Source organism: Jaculus jaculus, chromosome 20 (genome assembly GCF_020740685.1).
Source record: "Jaculus jaculus isolate mJacJac1 chromosome 20, mJacJac1.mat.Y.cur, whole genome shotgun sequence".
Lineage (NCBI taxonomy): Eukaryota > Metazoa > Chordata > Mammalia > Rodentia > Dipodidae > Jaculus > Jaculus jaculus.
The window spans coordinates 12,589,624-12,608,670 of NC_059121.1; the positions used below are offsets into that span (position 1 = coordinate 12,589,624).

General features: G+C 38.6%; 1 protein-coding gene across 4 annotated transcripts in view; it reads left to right on the plus strand.

Moving 5' to 3' along the window:
- The window catches only part of Adamts6 (ADAM metallopeptidase with thrombospondin type 1 motif 6), a 278,164-nt gene that overhangs the window by 209,619 nt on the left and 49,498 nt on the right, over positions 1-19,047 (plus strand). For 3 of the 4 annotated variants that reach the window (XM_045138994.1, XM_045138995.1, XM_045138997.1), the window contains 5 exons: positions 3,405-3,538; positions 6,061-6,184; positions 6,866-6,946; positions 10,409-10,572; positions 11,061-11,199. In XM_045138994.1, the coding sequence (XP_044994929.1) occupies positions 3,405-3,538; positions 6,061-6,184; positions 6,866-6,946; positions 10,409-10,572; positions 11,061-11,199 (642 nt within the window). Of the gene's footprint in view, positions 1-3,404; positions 3,539-6,060; positions 6,185-6,865; positions 6,947-10,408; positions 10,573-11,060; positions 11,200-11,877; positions 11,967-19,047 lie in introns of all 4 variants that reach the window. The other variant, XM_045138996.1, reaches the window with a different exon arrangement.

Consider the following 19,047-nt stretch of genomic DNA (forward strand, 5'->3'; position numbering starts at 1 on the left):
AAGGTCCTCTTGTAAGGTGTGTGATCAGTGAGATGAAAGGTCCTCCTGTAAGGTGTGTGATCAGTGAGATAAAAGGTCATCCTGTAAGGTGTGCGATCAGTGAGATGAAAGGTTCTCCTGTAAGGTGTGTGATCAGTGAGACGAAAGGTCCTCCTGTAAGGTGTGTGATCAGTGAGATAAAAGGTCATCCTGTAAGGTGTGCGATCAGTGAGATAAAAGGTCCTCCTGTAAGGTGTGTGATCAGTGAGATGAAAGGTCCTCCTGTAAGGTGTGTGATCAGTGAGACGAAAGGTCCTCCTGTAAGGTGTGTGATCAGTGAGACGAAAGGTCCTCCTGTAAGGTGTGTGATCAGTGAGACGAAAGGTCCTCCTGTAAGGTGTGTGATCAGTGAGATAAAAGGTCATCCTGTAAGGTGTGTGATCAGTGAGATAAAAGGTCATCCTGTAAGGTGTGTGATCAGTGGGATGAAAGGTCCTCCTGTAAGGTGTGTGATCAGTGAGACGAAAGGTCCTCCTGTAAGGTGTGTGATCAGTGAGACGAAAGGTCCTCCTGTAAGGTGTGTGATCAGTGAGACGAAAGGTCCTCCTGTAAGGTGTGTGATCAGTGAGATAAAAGGTCCTCCTGTAAAGTGTGTGATCAGTGAGATAAAAGGTCCTCCTGTAAGGTGTGCGATCAGTGAGATAAAAGGTCATGCTGTAAGGTGTGTGATCAGTGAGATGAAAGGTCCTCTTGTAAGGTGTGTGATCAGTGAGATGAAAGGTCCTCCTGTAAGGTGTGTGATCAGTGAGATAAAAGGTCATCCTGTAAGGTGTGCGATCAGTGAGATGAAAGGTTCTCCTGTAAGGTGTGTGATCAGTGAGACGAAAGGTCCTCCTGTAAGGTGTGTGATCAGTGAGATAAAAGGTCATCCTGTAAGGTGTGCGATCAGTGAGATAAAAGGTCCTCCTGTAAGGTGTGTGATCAGTGAGATGAAAGGTCCTCCTGTAAGGTGTGTGATCAGTGAGACGAAAGGTCCTCCTGTAAGGTGTGTGATCAGTGAGACGAAAGGTCCTCCTGTAAGGTGTGTGATCAGTGAGACGAAAGGTCCTCCTGTAAGGTGTGTGATCAGTGAGATAAAAGGTCATCCTGTAAGGTGTGTGATCAGTGAGATAAAAGGTCATCCTGTAAGGTGTGTGATCAGTGGGATGAAAGGTCCTCCTGTAAGGTGTGTGATCAGTGAGACGAAAGGTCCTCCTGTAAGGTGTGCGATCAGTGAGATAAAAGGTCATCCTGTAAGGTGTGTGATCAGTGAGATAAAAGGTCATCCTGTAAGGTGTGCGATCAGTGAGACAAAAGGTCCTCCTGTAAGGTGTGTGATCAGTGAGATGAAAGGTCCTCCTGTAAGGTGTGTGATCAGTGAGATGAAAGGTTCTCCTGTATTGTGTGATCAGTGAGATAAAAGGTCATCCTGTAAGGTGTGCGATCAGTGAGATGAAAAGTCATCCTGTAAGGTGTATGATCAGTGAGATAAAAGGTCATCCTGTAAGGTGTGTGATCAGTGAGATGAAAGGTCATCCTGTAAGGTGTGTGATCAGTGAGATAAAAGGTCATCCTGTAAGGTGTGAGATCAGTGAGATGAAAGGTCCTCCTGTAAGGTGTGCGATCAGTGAGATAAAAGGTCCTCCTGTAAGGTGTGCGATCAGTGAGATAAAAGGTCATCCTGTAAGGTGTGTGATCAGTGAGATAAAAGGTCATCCTGTAAGGTGTGTGATCAGTGAGACAAAAGGTCCTCCTGTAAGGTGTGTGATCAGTGAGATGAAAGGTCCTCCTGTAAGGTGTGTGATCAGTGAGATAAAAGGTCATCCTGTAAGGTGTGTGATCAGTGAGACAAAAGGTCCTCCTGTAAGGTGTGTGATCAGTGAGACAAAAGGTCCTCCTGTAAGGTATGTGATCAGTGAGATAAAAGGTTCTCCTGTAAGGTGTGTGATCATTGAGATGAAAGGTCCTCCTGTAAGGTGTGTGATCAGTGAGATAAAAGGTCATCCTGTAAGGTATGTGATCAGTGAGATAAAAGGTCCTCCTGTAAGGTGTGCGATCAGTGAGATAAAAGGTCCTCCTGTAAGGTGTGCGATCAGTGAGATAAAAGGTCATCCTGTAAGGTGTGCGATCAGTGAGATAAAAGGTCATCCTGTAAGGTGTGCGATCAGTGAGATAAAAGGTCATCCTGTAAGGTGTGCGATCAGTGAGATAAAAGGTCATCCTGTAAGGTGTGTGATCAGTGAGATAAATGGTCATCCTGTAAGGTGTGTGATCAGTGAGATAAAAGGTCCTCCTGTAAGGTATGCGATCAGTGAGATGAAAGGTCATCCTGTAAGGTGTGCAATCAGTGAGATAAAAGGTCCTCCTGTAAGGTGTTGATCAGTGAGATAAAAGGTCCTCCTGTAAGGTGTGTGATCAGTGAGATGAAAGGTTCTCCTGTATTGTGTGATCAGTGAGATAAAAGGTCATCCTGTAAGGTGTGCGATCAGTGAGATGAAAGGTCATCCTGTAAGGTGTGCGATCAGTGAGATAAAAGGTCCTCCTGTAAGGTGTTGATCAGTGAGATCAAAGGTCATCCTGTAAGGTGTGTGATCAGTGAGATAAAAGGTCATCCTGTAAGGTATGTGATCAGTGAGACGAAAGGTCCTCCTGTAAGGTGTGTGATCAGTGAGATGAAAGGTCATCCTGTAAGGTTTGTGATCAGTGAGATAAAAGGTCATCCTCTAAGGTGTGCGATCAGTGAGATTAAAGGTCTCCTGTAAGGTGTGCGATCAGTGAGATAAAAGGTCATCCTGTAAGGTGTGCGATCAGTGAGATAAAAGGTCATCCTGTAAGGTATGTGATCAGTGAGACGAAAGGTCCTCCTGTAAGGTGTGTGATCAGTGAGATGAAAGGTCATCCTGTAAGGTTTGTGATCAGTGAGATAAAAGGTCATCCTCTAAGGTGTGCGATCAGTGAGATTAAAGGTCTCCTGTAAGGTATGTAATTGATGAAATAAAGCTTTTTCTTTTTAAACAAATAAAAATGAAAGAGCTTACACAGAAGTCCACAGGCAGGGAACTCATACAGTCATGTATGTGTTACATATTTTTTATATATGAATTTACAATATTTAGTCACCACTCCATCATTTTTCTTTTTTATAAATTTTTTATTTTTTTTTATTTATTTGATAGCAACAGGGAGAGAAAGAGGGGGGGGAGAGATAGAGAGAATGAGTGCACCAGCCACTTCAAACAAACTCCAGAAGCACGCATGTGTCCCCTTGTGCATCTGACTAATGTGGGTCCTGGGGAATCGAGCCTCGAACCATGGTCCTTAGGCTTACTTAACCGCTAAGCCATCTCTCCAGCCCTCATTTTTCTATTTTGCTCTGTTCTATACAGGTGGAGTGAAACCTTGTGCACTAAACTGCTTGGCTGAAGGTTATAATTTCTACACTGAACGGGCGCCTGCTGTAATTGACGGTACCCAGTGCAATGCAGACTCACTAGACATCTGCATCAACGGCGAGTGCAAGGTTACTGTAGCTTCCCTTCTTTTTTGGGGTGGATCCTGGGACCTTTGTCTTTTTTTTACACACAGGGACTTGTAATGAACTGTGTATTTAGCGCTTCTGAAATTTTCAAGAAGTGTAGTTTCCAGTAAAGGAAAACACCATGTGTAGGTTAAGCAGAATGACTCATTTGTATTTCAACACCATGAAAAGGTGATTTAGTCTGGAATTCTAGCTGTATATACAGCAGCTGCCAGGGATATGAAAATATTTTTGATGTTCATTTCCATGATTCTTCTGTTCTGTTTACAAACAAATTAGCAAAGAGAGAGAAAGAGAGAGAAGGAACAAGTATTCAGCCCTTATTCATATGGTTGCCATATGTTCTTATTGAAAGATTTCACACATTTCATAGTCTAATTTTTCCTCAGAGTGTGAAATAGCTATGTTCCTCCTACTTTATCTCCTTTTTTGAACATTTATGATGGTTTTTATTATACAGTTAGTCTTTATCATATTAAAGCATTTACTTTAGAGAATTAGTCAGACTACTTGGGAATTACATCAAATCCATGCTATTTTCTTAAACCTGTGTATGAATTTTATCATAATAAGAAAAGCCACAAAACCACTGTTCTCATAGCATTTTTATTTGATTGGTTTTGTTTTACTTTGAGGAGAAACACAAAACTAAGTGGTATAAACCAAGAAAGAAGAGATTAAGCACTGTTTTGCTTAGGCTCATAATTTCTTGGGCAAGTTCCTGTCCTTCTGAGAACTTGCCTCTGCATCTGATGCTCCAGTTCATGCATGCTGTCTGGGTGTGCCTATGTGTGCTTGCAGAGGTATCTTCTTTAAGAGAAACTTATCTTTGTGACAGGTTTTCCAGGTAATGAGATCTGACTACAGGATTTTTATTATGCCCAGTATCAATGGCTAGAGTTCAGATATACAAATTCAAGCACCAATATACATACACACACACACACACACACACACACATATGTATTCTACATTTGTACAATTATTTTAAGTTAATTTTTTTAGTTAGTATACAGAGTTTTTGATATTCATTCTGAAATTTTCAAGTACAATTTGTTATCATTGATTTTCTTTCTTCTTTCTCTCCAAACCTCCTTTCCCCATAGTGTCTGCCCCACTTTCATTTATATGTTTTGTCTTTTGCTTTTCTTCACCCTCCTTCCTATTCATCTCTTCTTTTTCCTTTTTTATTTTTTAGTGCGCCTGGGGTGGGGGGCGGTTATTTTTGAGATAGGGTCACTCTAGCTCAGGCTGACCTGGAACTCATTCTATAGTCCCAGGCTGTTCTGGAATGCACAGAGATTCTCCTACTTCTGCCTCCCAAGTGCTGGGATTAAAGGTGTGTGCCACCACACCAGGCTTCCTACTCATCTCTTTCTGCTTACTCTTGGTTATTCTAAAAGAAGAAACCCAAATGTCCAATATATATTTTAAAAAGTGTTCAATATCTCTGCCATCACTAAAATGCAAATTAAAACCATTTTAAGATATAATCTCACTCCAATCAGAATGGCTATTATCAAGAAAACTGGCAAGAAATGCTGGTAAAGCTGGTGGAAGCACAAACTAATACAGCCATAATGGAAATCAGTATGGAAATATCTCAAAAAATTAGAAAAAGAACTCCCATGCAATCCAGCTGTATCACTCCTGGGCATATACCATAAGGAGTCCACATATTGGTGTAATTAAATGCACAATGGAAAGGTAAAAATTTTAGCTTCTTAAATTGTATGTTTCCATCTTTTTGCTTATGAAAACTTATTCACATACTAGAAACAGGTATTCATGTTAAAAAATTTGCTCAGGTGTGAATTCCACACCTAATATCCAGCACTAAACAATTTTATATCCTAAAAAAGGCCATGGCTTAAAAGTCAAATGGCGGGTGGGTCTCAATCAGGATCTTACTGCTGTAACTCTGAAGAGAACCATATGCCATCTTCCTTAGTCCTTGAATTTCTTGTTTAGGGGCAAAAGTTAGAGTCCACTTCTAAAAATCTATAACATTTTACAGAATTAGACAATAGTATCGGTGCATGAAGTGACTTTAAAATAGATACATATATTCCTAGCAAATAAAAACAATACTGTAATTAGTATTTAGATATGGTAGCTGGGACTTACTGGAGAGTGAAGTTAAATAGGAAAGTATTTCCTATTTTGATTACCTTTACTGGAAATACAAGTAAATATGTTATAGTTATTTGATTAGTTATAATTCCAAGAATTTGGGGCTGGAGAGATGGCTTAACTGTTAAGAAATTTGCCTGCAAAGCCAAAGGACCCAGGTTCAATTCCCTAGTACCTATGTAAGCCAGATGCACAAGGTGGCGCACGCATCTGGAATTCATTTGCAGTGGCTGGAGGCCCTGGCATACCCATTCTCTCTCTGTCTCTTTCTCTCTCTCTCTTCTTGCAAATAAATAAATAAATAACTTGTTCTCTTACAAAAATAATTCCAAGAATTTCCCATTTTGACACACTGAATGTTCTGTTTTCAGCATGTAGGTTGTGATAATATTTTGGGATCTGATGCTAGGGAAGACCGGTGCAGAGTCTGTGGAGGGGATGGAAGCACATGTGATGCTGTCGAAGGGTTCTTCAATGATTCGCTGCCCAGAGGAGGTGAGCGTGTAAAAGAATTCTGCTGGTGTAGATCTTGGGATAGTCAAAACACTTGACATTCCTTTCCTCCTTATTTTTACATTTCTTTATGCATACAGACAATATTTTCCCCCAACGCATCTTTAGAACTGTAAGTATTAAGTGTGGCTTCTTGCAAAATACGTTAAGGAAATGTAATGTTCTCCCTTCTTGGCATTATTTAGCCTTTGGGGCAGTGCATTGCTGAGCATGGAAACTAGGCTTTTGCTCATGCTTAGCAAGTTTTTTACTACTGAATTACTTTCCACCCAAGCCCTAGATTTTTTTTTTCTTGTGTAAGAGGTACACTGAGTTGCCCTGTCTGACTTTGAACTCCTAGGCTTACATGATTCTTTTCTCTCAGCCTTCTGGGTGCCTGAGACTAGGTACACACATCACTACAAGATTGCTATTCTTTAAGGCATGAGGACCATGTATTGAGAAGAGAAAGATGGATCAATATTGTACTTGTAAAGGTCTAAAAACATACTGAGACAACTTAAAAGAATAAAATTAAATTTGTTTTCTGTAAAATGTAATCATGAACCCATTGGGAAATTTGCCCATGTTACATAGTTGATGAAGTAAAGAGTCAAAGAGAGAATGGAAGAATTAAGGAAACTTAAAAATAGAAGTTACTAAACACTCATTTTTGTGTTCCAGGCTACATGGAAGTAGTACAGATACCAAGAGGGTCTGTTCATATTGAAGTAAGAGAAGTTGCCATGTCAAAGAACTATATTGGTGAGATACTTTGCAAGACTTTTACGACTAATAAGGAAATTACAATGTCATGAGATAAAAGACATATTGCTTTGAGGTAGACCCTTCCATGCAGACATGAAGCAATTTCCATGCTTTAATGGTTCACATGTGATGTAAACAGGAAAATTGAAGGTTTACTTATAGCTCATACATCTGTGTTAATTGGTTCACTCTTAACTCAGTGTGATTGAGGTTTTCCTTTGCAGTTAAGCAGTGCCCCTGCTCCCAGCAGCAGTTTCAGGTAAACACTGATCTTTAAGTTGTGTACACTGGTTTTACTCATGCTCGAATTTCACCTAATTTCACACAGCATGTGTATATACATATAGCCTTTTCACTCAGTATGATATTTTTGACATTCTTCTATGTTTCTAAGTATATCCATAGTTGACACCTTTTTAATGCTGAATATTTTTCCATTGTATGAATATGCCATAATTTCTTAGTTCATTTATTGTTGGGTATCTGAGACATATTGTAGTCATCCATATTAGGAATAAAGTTTTGTAAGTACATGTTTAACTTTATAGAAAAGTATTAGAGCTGGGCACGGTAGTGTAAATCTTCAGTCCCAGCACTCAGGAAGCTGAGATAAGAGCATCACAGTGAGTTTGAGGGCATCCTGAGCCTTCAGAGAGAGTTGCAGGTCAGGGCCTGGGATAGAGTGAGACCCTATCTCTGAAAAAAAAAATATAGAAATTATCATCATACCAGGTATGGAGTTGCAGCCTAAAATCATAGCACTGAAACCAGAGAATAAATCCAGAGTTCAAAGCCTTCCTCAGCTGTACAGCAAGTTTCAGACCATCCTGAGTTACATGAGACTCAAAAATAAATAAATAAATAAATAAATAAATAAATAAATAAATAAATAAATTTACCAAAATATAACCATTATGGAAATAAAAATGATGGTTTCTTAGAAAATTAAAAACAGAACTATGCAAGGGTGCTGTTTTCCTGGTGAACTGGGTACCAGCACAAGGGTGAAAGAGATCAACACAGAGAAAAATCAACTCCTACCAAATCAGAGAGCCAGAGACCCAGAGGCCCCCAACACATCATCACTGAAGCAGACCAAAAATGAACCCAACATGGCTCAGGGAAATTTTGCAGAAGAGGGGGAAGAAAGAATGTCAGAGCCACATGTTGGGTCTTGATATGCAGAGACATTTATCCTACCCATAACTGTGGGCTGACTCCACAATGCATGACCCATATACCTCAACAAGGAGGGGTCAAGGGGAGGGGATAGATCATGTATGAGCCTAATAATGGTACCAAACTGACTGTATTTGCTGAATGTAAAACTAATTAATAAAAATTAAAGAAAAACAGACCTATTGGGGTTGGGGAAATGGCTTAGTGGTTAAGGTGTTTGCCTATGAAGCCTAAGGACCCTGGTTTGATTCCCCAGGACCCACGTAAGCCAGATGCACAAGGGGGCACACGCATCTGGAGTTCATTTTCAGTGGCTGGGAAACCTGGCACACCCATTCTGTCTTTCTCTCTGCCTCTTCCTCTCTCTCAAATAAATAAATAAAACATTAAAAAAAAAGAGCTATCCATCTGATCTAGCAATTCCACTTCATCCAAAAGAAATAAAATCATGATCTCAAGGAGATGTTGATTCTGTTCTTTGAATGTTCATTGCAGTACTGTCCATGACAACCAAGACCTGGAAGCAACCTGAATGTGTGCTAAGAGGGGAAAGGATGGCACAGTTTTGCTACTTTGATAAAAAATCTTGCCATTCTGAAAACAGATGAACTTGATGTTATGCAAAATGACATAAGCCAGACCAAAAACCACACATATCAAAGGCTCTCACTTAGGGCTTGAAGACAACTTAGCAGTTCAGGTGCTTGCCTGTGAAGCCTACGGACCTAGGTTCTATTCCCCAGAACCCACTTAAGCCAGATATACAAGATGGCACATGCGTCTGGAGTTCATATGCAGGGACTGGAGGCCCAGGTGGTCCCATTCTCTCTCTCTTCTCTCTCTTTCTGTCTCTCCCTCTTTCTCAAATAAATAAATAAATAAAAATAAAAAAGCATCTCACTTATATGTAGAATCTAAAAGAAAACTAAAACCTACAGTATCAGAGACTAATAGAAGTAGGGAGGGGACTTGCTAGATGGGTAACAGAATGAAGGGATTTTTATGAAAGAGCACAAGCTTTCAATTATATGATAGGTAAGCTCTGTATATCTAATATGCCATAGCTAATAGTAGCATATACTTGAAATTTGCTGACAGGAGGTATATATTATTCTCATCATACCAGAAAAGGAAACTATGTGAGATAGTAAATATATAAATTTGGCATGATTGCAGTGATAAGTTGACAATGAATATTAAATTATTTTATTGTATACCTAAAACTTATCCAATTTTCTTTGTCAATTGTACCTAAATCACTCTCTTCTGAAGTAGATGTATACCATTCAATATTCTTACCAGGAATGCAGAAGAGCATAAGGTGTTCTATGTTCTTCTCAATGTTTTTCCTTTCAATTTTTGAGCTAGGGTCTTGATGTGTAGCTGAGACTGGTATGTAACTTGCTGTTCTGTCTTTGACCTCATGATCCTCCTGCCTCAGTTCAAAGTTTGTTTGAATTAGAAACCCTTCCTATGTTCTATATATAAGTCTTTCATGAATAGTTCCTTCTGGTGTATGGTTACTTATTCATCTTTAAGTTTTATATATATATAAATATATATATATTTAAGTTATATAAATATATATATATTTAAGTTATATATAAATATATATATATATTTAAGTTATATATATATTTAATTTTGATGAAATCCAACTATTTAAACTTACTATGATTTGAGAATTTGTGTCCTGTGTTAGAAATTTTGTCTTCTCTAAGGTTGCAAATGTTGTACTCAGTGTTTCAAAGAGTTAGTTTTAGTGTATGTGCTGGTTAAGCATGAACAAAAAGGAGTGGTTTAAGGGACTAGGGGCGTAGCTCAGTGGTAGAGTAAGGTGCTTCCCATTTCTTCCCTCATCCCATGTATTCTCATTGAGATTGTCCTTACTACCACATTTATTTTTCCAGATACCTTTCATTCTTCTTCAGCAATGATATTATAATTACTTTATAATTACTTAATATTCACAAGAAAAACTACTGTTTTAATTTGTATCTGAGAAGGTGGTCATTGTGCATGGTGGCCCACAGAGCTGCAAGCTGGGCACCCAGAGCGTCCAGGCAGGAGGCTGCTGAGTATAGGTCAGCCTGGGCTACGTAGTGAAATGGGTCTCAGATATCCAAAGGAGGGAAAGGGAGAATGAAGGAAGAGAGGAACCAAACTTTATCTCTCAATGAAGGTGGGAAGTCACCATCAGTTTTACTGCAGTAATTGGTCCATGGTAATTTGGAATATAAAACTTCATATTTTTAGGTGGATTTTTATTCTCTTTTCCAGCTTTAAAATCTGAAGGGGATGATTACTATATTAATGGTGCTTGGACTATTGACTGGCCTAGGAAATTTGATGTTGCTGGGACAGCATTTCACTACAAGAGACCAACAGATGAACCGGAATCCTTAGATGCTCTAGGCCCCACTTCCGAAAATCTTGTTGTAATGGTAAATGTGTCTTGGTCATTTTATTTATACTGTAATCTCCTCCTTTGAGGTACAGAGATGTCAGGTTTTAGTATCTATTTTACGGGTGATGAAATCACAGTAAATAAAAGTAAAACAATTTGTCCAAGAAAGTAGAATCTGCATAGTTATATAGTTCTTTTTCCATATGGCCCTTACCTTTTCAGAGCTTTCTTGAGTAATACTTTTATTATCAAACAAGGCAGATAAGCCAAATGATTCCAAACCACCCTTGAACATTAAAGGAGAAAATTTTATAGAAATAGATTTGCTTTAACATTGACTTGTGTTTGAAGTCAGTCTTGGCTACATAGTGAGACTGTCTCAAATAACTAAAATAAATAAATAAAATGTTTTAGCTTTCCTGTAAGACTTGCTCTGCAACATTTTCTTCTTCAAAAGAAACAATAAATATTTGCATGAAGGCTCATCGTATTTTAATTATCTTCACCAGTTGTTTTCAATGGCAGGTTCTACTCCAAGAACAGAACTTGGGAATTAGGTATAAATTCAACGTCCCTATCACTCGAACCGGCAGTGGAGATAACGAAGTTGGCTTTACGTGGAACCACCAGCCTTGGTCAGAGTGTTCCGCCACTTGTGCTGGAGGTAAGACGCATGCGAGGCAGCCCACCCAGAGGGCAGAATGGAACGGAAACACACTGAGCTTGCTCGGCTTTGTGTCTGCCAAGGAAGCTAATTGGAAACGTTTTTTTGCAGGTTTGCTTCAAGCTGTAATTTAGCAAAAGAAACTTTGCTTTAATTTTATTATATTGTTTGTTTTCAACCTCATGCAATTTTATACAGATTTGTTGGTAAAAGTACATCTTGGCACAACGAGTGTCTCTGTTGGTGCTTCTCCCAAGACTGTCTTGAAGGTGGGCTGTTTGCTTTTCATGCACACTTCTTGGTGAGGAACATCAAGAGTGTAAATAGGAAAAGGAACAAGACTCTTACGGCACAGATGCAACTTCCTGTAATGGGGCATGAGAATGTGTGTATGCTGGTGCGTGCGCGCTTGTGTGGTTGTGTGTTTCCCACAATCCTATTTATTCAAACTCCTTTCTCCAGCCATCAAAGTTATGGGGCTAAATACTGGGATGCTACAATAATTACTGGTGTCTGGGTTTCTGGGCTAGTGGTGTATAGTGACCCCATGAAAAGTCTCTAAGAGAGGTAGCAGTAGCTGCCAGGCAGTGGTTGGTGATGTGTTGGTTGTCCCATGTGCGTTTTTCATGGGTGCCTTTTCCCCACAATTTACTCTATTCCTAATCCTCCTCCCTCTAGTGGCCACCAATGCAATTCTTTACCTCTGGCTGGGAGAGCAGGACAGTTGGCTTCCTTCAAAGCCAACACCCTTGCTGCTGCATGGACTGGTGAGTAGAAGTGCTGTGCAAGCAGCATCTTCCTTCTCTCTGGAGACTAGTGCACCGCCTCCACCATGTACCTGTGTCCCAGTAGGAAAGGAAACCAGCCCACCCTCGAGGCCCAGGCTAGCCTAGAGCCCCTCACCATTCCAGAAGCAAAGATTACCCTTCTAATAATGCCATTGAGAATGGTTGAACTTGAAATAGGCGAGTCATTCCCATTCGAAATGCTGCAGTAGCATCTGATGGACCATGGGCTTTCTCTTACCTTGTCCTGTATTCACTGAATCTCAAAATATTTCTGATTTCCAAGGACTGAACAGGAAATTGTATTTTCAGAGACTCATGAATTACATAATTAACTTCAATTCCAATTTCAATAGTAAAGACTATGCAAGCTGAAAAAAACAAAATTGAATAATATATTACTCATATTCTCCCATGTGAAATCTCATGAAATAAATTTGTATGCAGTTTGCAGCATATTTTTAAAATTCTTTAATTCACACCACATAATGTGTGAGATGGCTAATGATAAAGTTCTCAGAACTATAATGTATTACCATTTCTTGTAATAAATAAAAAAATATTCCCAGCTATTATCACTGCTGATGATCCTCAACTGATCCATTATTTGCTGAAATGAGTGCACTACATTACATGTTAGTGGCACTTCTGCATGCATCTTTCTTTGTTCCAACTAAATCTTTTTTAGTCGCTATAAATTAACTTCCCCCTTTTTACATATCAACAAAAAAACCATTAGAATAATACATACTTAAGTAGGTCCTAAGTAAAGCAAGGTCAACCTATTAAAGAAGAATCTAAATAACTGAAAGTTTAGGAAATCTAATAAGGAAATGCTAAAATTGAGGTCAATTGGCTTAGTAAAGGCAGAGGGGAAGCATGTTAGTATCTTCAAGTATGTGACAGCATGTTGAATAGGAAATTCTTACTGCTTGTTCTTCTTTTGCTGAAATTGCTATATTTGGGGATGGTTTAGACACAGACTTGTCTGAGGCCAAAGAGGGATTAAGTGAATTCCCGATGTTCCTTCAACCCTATGATTCTGTTTGTTCAAAGTGTGCATAGACTGAAAGAAGGAGGGAGTCATGAACATTTACAAGAAAGCAAGGAGGTGCCATGGGTACTTGAGAGAAAGGGAAGATTCTATTGACGGAAGAAGTATGAAAAATCTAACATGAGTATGTTTCTGTTCCGTTGCACTTATAGTGAGAAACAGAAATTATTTATCCTGGTTGGGAATAAAACAAAAGGAAAATAGGAATGGAATGGAGAAAAGCCCCTTGAGGAGAGTTTTCCTTATTGTGTATTTTGATTCTGGAGCTATTGACCTGAGAAGTTTAAGCTCTGCTTGAGTGTGAGTGACTATGAGCACTTCATGAGGCCTTTGGTTTCTTTGAGTGAGGGAAGCACAATGATTAAAAGTGTGCAGGCATGCTGTGGAGACTTATCATCTGTCCTGGTCTCTGAGCTGGCCATCTTGAGGTGATGTCAGTTAGGAAGCTACTAGACATGTTAATTTGGGGACTTCACGTCTTATCTACTGAAGAGAAACTCATGTGGGGTGAGGAATCTGTTTTAGCCAGCTCTCCAGGTGATTCTGGTGCTCACTTAGATTGTGTGCTACTGTTCTTGGCTTTCAGAAAAACTGAAACCTGGCACTGTAGACCCATGGAAGCCAGGTCTGTGCCTCTCTGTCGACTCTTTGTACCTAGAACACAACGTTCTAGACATTCAGTAGTGTTAATAGGCAGTGAATAGTTAGGAATATTCATGAAGCCATGAGGAAATTTTGGCAAGTATTTATACTTGTGTACCTCTTCTTTACACTAAAGGAAATGAGTTTAGACTTGCTGAGTTTTATGGGATAGGACAAAGCAATTGGCAAAGAGAGACAATATAATTCTACTTAGTATAGAAAAACAAAACCACATTCTTTCTTTTGTTTCCTATACTTTGTCCAGGTTGATACTTTGTGAGTAGGGCAGGCTATAAGACATTGGATAACCAACGGTAGATATCAGTTATTAATCTTATTCTTCCTATATGCACCTCTACTTTTAACCTCAGATACTTTGAAGTAAAGGAAGCTATCTCTGAAGGAACTAAAAACCCTTAGAGTTCATGGATATTAACCAAAGGAGATAGTCCAGAGTTATGTAACTGATAATGATAAATGAAACTTTATACTAAATGATAAAAAAAAAGCTGTTTAACTTGCCTTTTACCCAGAAAGTAAGGATGAATTCTAAAGTGAGTTCTTATTTATAATATTCTGCATTCATCTCCCCTGGGAGGTACCGAATGACTTGAGCCATTCAATTGAATGGAAAAAAAGATAACAAGAAATCTCACAGAACTGTTGATTGTAGTCTCATAAGATTCCTTACCTGTTACTGCTCTGTGTATGTTTTAACTAAGGCCTTTGAATGTTGATTGACTTTGGGAGCAATAATGATTGATGGTGTTCTCTGATGAGATCACTTAAGAAGTTTTGAGACTGTTTTCATCTGTTGCTTAGCCAACCCAATGACAAGTTTAATATACAGGAAACATTGATGGTGATTCAGTCTGTTAATGGTATTTTCTCTGAGTCAGTGACAGGCACTTCCTCATGCTCATCAGGAACACTGAGATGTGGTGGGGTGTTCTCTTCAGGGTAAATGTGATGTTTAAGATATGGCTGTAATTCTCAATCAACAAGGAAAATTGGTGAATTAGAACTTGCCTATTTTCAGAAACCTTGTTACTCCTAATGGGTTTTATAAAATTCTTCACTCAAAATATTATGCACATTGTGACTTATATGTCCCCCCAAATTTATGTGCTACCATTGGATTAATGACTACAATAATGTGTCATTTGGGGAAGCTTGAAATGCTATTATTACTTTTTCTTTTACACTTATGTAGTCACATTCTTATATATTTGATGCTTCTCTGGATATCATTTTCTTGCATGCCTATTGATTTTGTTGTTTGTTTGTTTTATTATTTTGCAGCACTAGAGATGGAGCCCAGGGCTACCACTGAACTATATCCCAATCCAATAAGTATAGTGTGGTGTGTGTGTGTGTGTGTGTGTGTGTGTGTGTGTGTGTGTGTGTTTGTGAGGGAGAGACAGAGAGATGGGTGGAAAGATAAGGACAGGGAGAGTTAGGGGAAAGTATAATGCTGCCAGCTGTGGTAGCTCACGCTTTAATCTCAGTACTTGAGAGCCTCAGTTAGAAGGATCGCCTTACGTTCAAAATCAGCCTGGGCTACAGAGTGAGTCCAAGGCAACCTGGGCTACAGTGAGACCTTGTCTTAAAAAATAACAAGTGTAATGCATTGGATTTTTGATACTACTCCTATTACTTGACTAAGAACGAACCTCTCTAAAAATACTAGAGGGGCAGATAAGCAGAAGAACATTTTTACAGAGGGTCAGTTATTATTTTTATTTTTTTTTGCTAATTCTAAAATGTCTAACAAACACATTTAACATTGCTAAGAGATCAGTCAGTTCACACAAGAAAGGGTCTTGAGACTTGAGTTTTATAGGCATAATAACAAAAATAATAACTAACACTTGTATGGCAGCTTATAAAAGGAACACACACTGTAACTTTCATAGAAAGTCAAACCAGAGAAGTCTCAATTTGGAGCAGAGAGATGAAAACAAAATCCAGTCTGTTTTTTTCTTAAGGTTCAAACTAGACTTGATTGAAATTAAGTCTGAAAGATTGATTTTTAAACTACTTTTGCTTATCTTTGACTTAAGAAGTTACTACCTGAAAGTTTCCTTCAGAGTTAAGTAAAAGATTAAGGATGGAAACTTTAGTATGAACAATTAAAAGCTCTTTACTCACTGCCATGTATTTCCTTATAAAGAAATAGTTTTTGTTTTCAAGAAAAATTCTCTGGTAACAGTATTTTTGGGGTGAGTTTGTACAATGCACAATTGTTTGAAATTATGAGGGTCCTTTTACACTGTATTTCTGTGTATACCAAACTTAGACATAAAATGGATCACTGTGATGTTTTTAATAAGGCAAATCCCAGGGGGGTGGGGAAAGCTCTATTCATTCATTATTCCCTAATTTTCTTGTTCTTTGAAAAGTAAGATATTTAGAAAATTAGACAAAAGTCTTTCTCTGATTTGCCCATGGTGCCTTTATTTACTCCCTCAGGCCATTCCACTTGTTTTTTAGGTCATTTCAATGTTGAGGAGGAAAAGTGTCCTTACCTTATGGTATTAGTTACACCAGGCATTGTAGTGGGGCACCTGAGGACATCACAGTTCATGAAATCCTTGGCTCTGCAGCCACCAACTCCACCTGGCTCCTCTGAGGTCTCATCCAATGTACTGCTCAAGACAGAAGAGGAACTGCTCTATGCGAACTCCTCCTCTTTGGTTCACACTTTTGGAAACTAATATGTTTGTTCATTTGCTTGTCTATAACATTTATTTCTATCCATCTTTTTTCCTTACACATATGGCTTCTTTTACACAGTCTCCTTTTAAAAAATTCCATTGTATATTTTCTTTCTTAAAAACACTTATTTAGGGCTGGAGAGATGGCTTAGCGGTTAAGCGCTTGCCTGTGAAGCCTAAGGACCCTGGTTCGAGGCTCGGTTCCCCAGGTCCCACGTTAGCCAGATGTACAAGGGGGCGCACGCGTCTGGAGTTCATTTGCAGAGGCTGGAAGCCCTGCCGCGCCCATTCTCTCCCCCTTTATCTGTCTTTCTCACTGTGTCTGTCGCTCTCAAATAAATAAATAAATAATTTAAAAAAAAACACTTATTTATTTACTTGAGAAAGCAAAAGAGAGAAAGAGGCAGATAGAGAGAGAGAATGTGCACGCCAGGGCCTCCAGCCACTGCAAACAAACTCTAAACGCATGTGCCACCTTGTGCATCTGGCTTACATGGGTCCTAGGGAGCTGAACCAAGGTCCTTTGGCTTTGCAGGCAAACACCTTAACTGTTAAGCCATCTCTCCAGCCCTCATTGTACATTTTCAATATAATTTACACTTTCTAATGTGTTATAAAAAGTCTTACATGTGAAAGTTTAATTTAATTGCCTTTACATTTTTATAGGTTACCTCTAGATATTATAGCTTGGATTTCTAATGTTATGGTTTATAGCTGAATGTAATCAACATTCTCACTAATGCTAGTTTTCTTCCTTTCTCATTACTGACATTAACATATTGAACATAGACTTGCCTACCATGAGCACAGCTCAGATTCATATGCATTAGCTGTGAAATGTAGGTATAGCAGAAACAGAACTTCAAGTGTATTTGCAATCACTATGACACAGGCCATGTTTCATTTGACAAAAAATCTACTCAAAATAGCATTTTTAGCAATCATAACATGCATCCTTATAAGGTATTATGTACAAACTACCTTTGTAATACCATTAAAGCCTTCTCTATGATATCACATTCTCATTTTTTTAACCTAAAGAACACAGGTTTACTCTAAAAGCTACTCAGCATATTTATAATTATGTCCTGTAACTCAGATCTGAAATATTTACTCTTTGGTCCCATGAAATGGATTTTATATATGATCAAAATGAAAGCTTCTATATTGGTAATAAATTGATCACAGTGTACAGAATAAATTGCATTCTCAATATCATTCTTTTAAATTTTTAAAATTAGAAACAAATAATCTCATACTATAGATCATGGAGATTAGTTCTTAGTAACAGAGATGTGTTGCTGTTGTTATTACAGAATTTCGGTATTGTCTTATTACAGGGATTGAACCCAAGGTTTTGTGTATTTTAGGCAAATATAATACCCCAAGCACCCAGTTAACTCTTCTTATATTAGGAAACTTTACCTTTTAAAAAATATGCTTTTTTTGAGATAGGTTCTCACTCTAGCCAAGGCTGACTTGGAATTCGCTCTGTAGTCTCAGACTGGCATTGAACTCACAGTGATCCTCCTACCTCTACCTCCTGAGTGCTGAGATTAAAGGTGTATGCCACCATGCCTAACTACTTATTTGTTTATTTATTTTACTTATTTATTTATTTTTTTAAAAAATTATTTATTTATTTGACAGAGAACGAGGGAGAGAGAGAGAATGGGTACTCCAGGGCCTCCAGCCATTGCAACTGAACTCCAGACCATGTGCCCCCTCGTGCATCCGGCTAATGTGGGTCTTGGGGAGTTGAACCTGGGTCCTTTGGCTTGGCAGGCAAACGCCTTAACCACTAAGCCATCCCTTACTTATTTATTTTTAAGGCAGGGTAAAGTTTATTTAAAGTGAAAGCAAGCAGCAGAGAGGCATACACTCATTATATAGCAACAAGGATGACCTTGAACTCCTGCCTCCTGCCTTTACCTCCAGAACTCTGGGATTACAGGCATGCATTGCTATACCTAGCTTCTGAAACCCCTGTTTCTAGTTAGGATTCTGTCTCTTGGACTTCTGTCCTTTTGACATGTGACAAGAACTGGTGAAAACTCGGAGTCTATAAAACCAAGTGAAAAACAACAGAGGTTGCTTATGGTGACTTATTATTCCATAAAGTGTGAGGAAGCAGACAACAGAAGAGAAAGAACAGAGGGAGAGGTGCTGAACTGCTCGAAAGTGGAGAAAGGGAAGAGAAAAACATGTACAATTTCAGATCTGAAAGGCACTGAAAATCATCTGATTTAACTATCTCATTTTACAAAAGGAAATGAAAAAGTTGACTTATACCATTTATTTTCTCGAACCCAAAACGAGCTGGGGGTGGGGAGCAATAAGGTAAAATGATGCCAGGGTCACCTAGCTTTGCAAAGAGTTTTTAAGGTCAATGAAAAGCAGGGAAAGAAGATTCACCTGGAAATATAACAGAATGGGAAGGCTGTATCACAAAACATGGAAAGTCAGTATTTTACTGGATAAGGTATAGTCTGTAATGTATTATAATGATACTTACCTTATGCCTCCCTGTCTTCATTGTAATCTCATGGAGGTCAAGATTGTCTTACTTTATCACATAATAAGCAAAATCATAACTTAGATATAGATAGAACTCAGTGAATTAGATTAAGTTACTTTTCTGGAAGAAGTT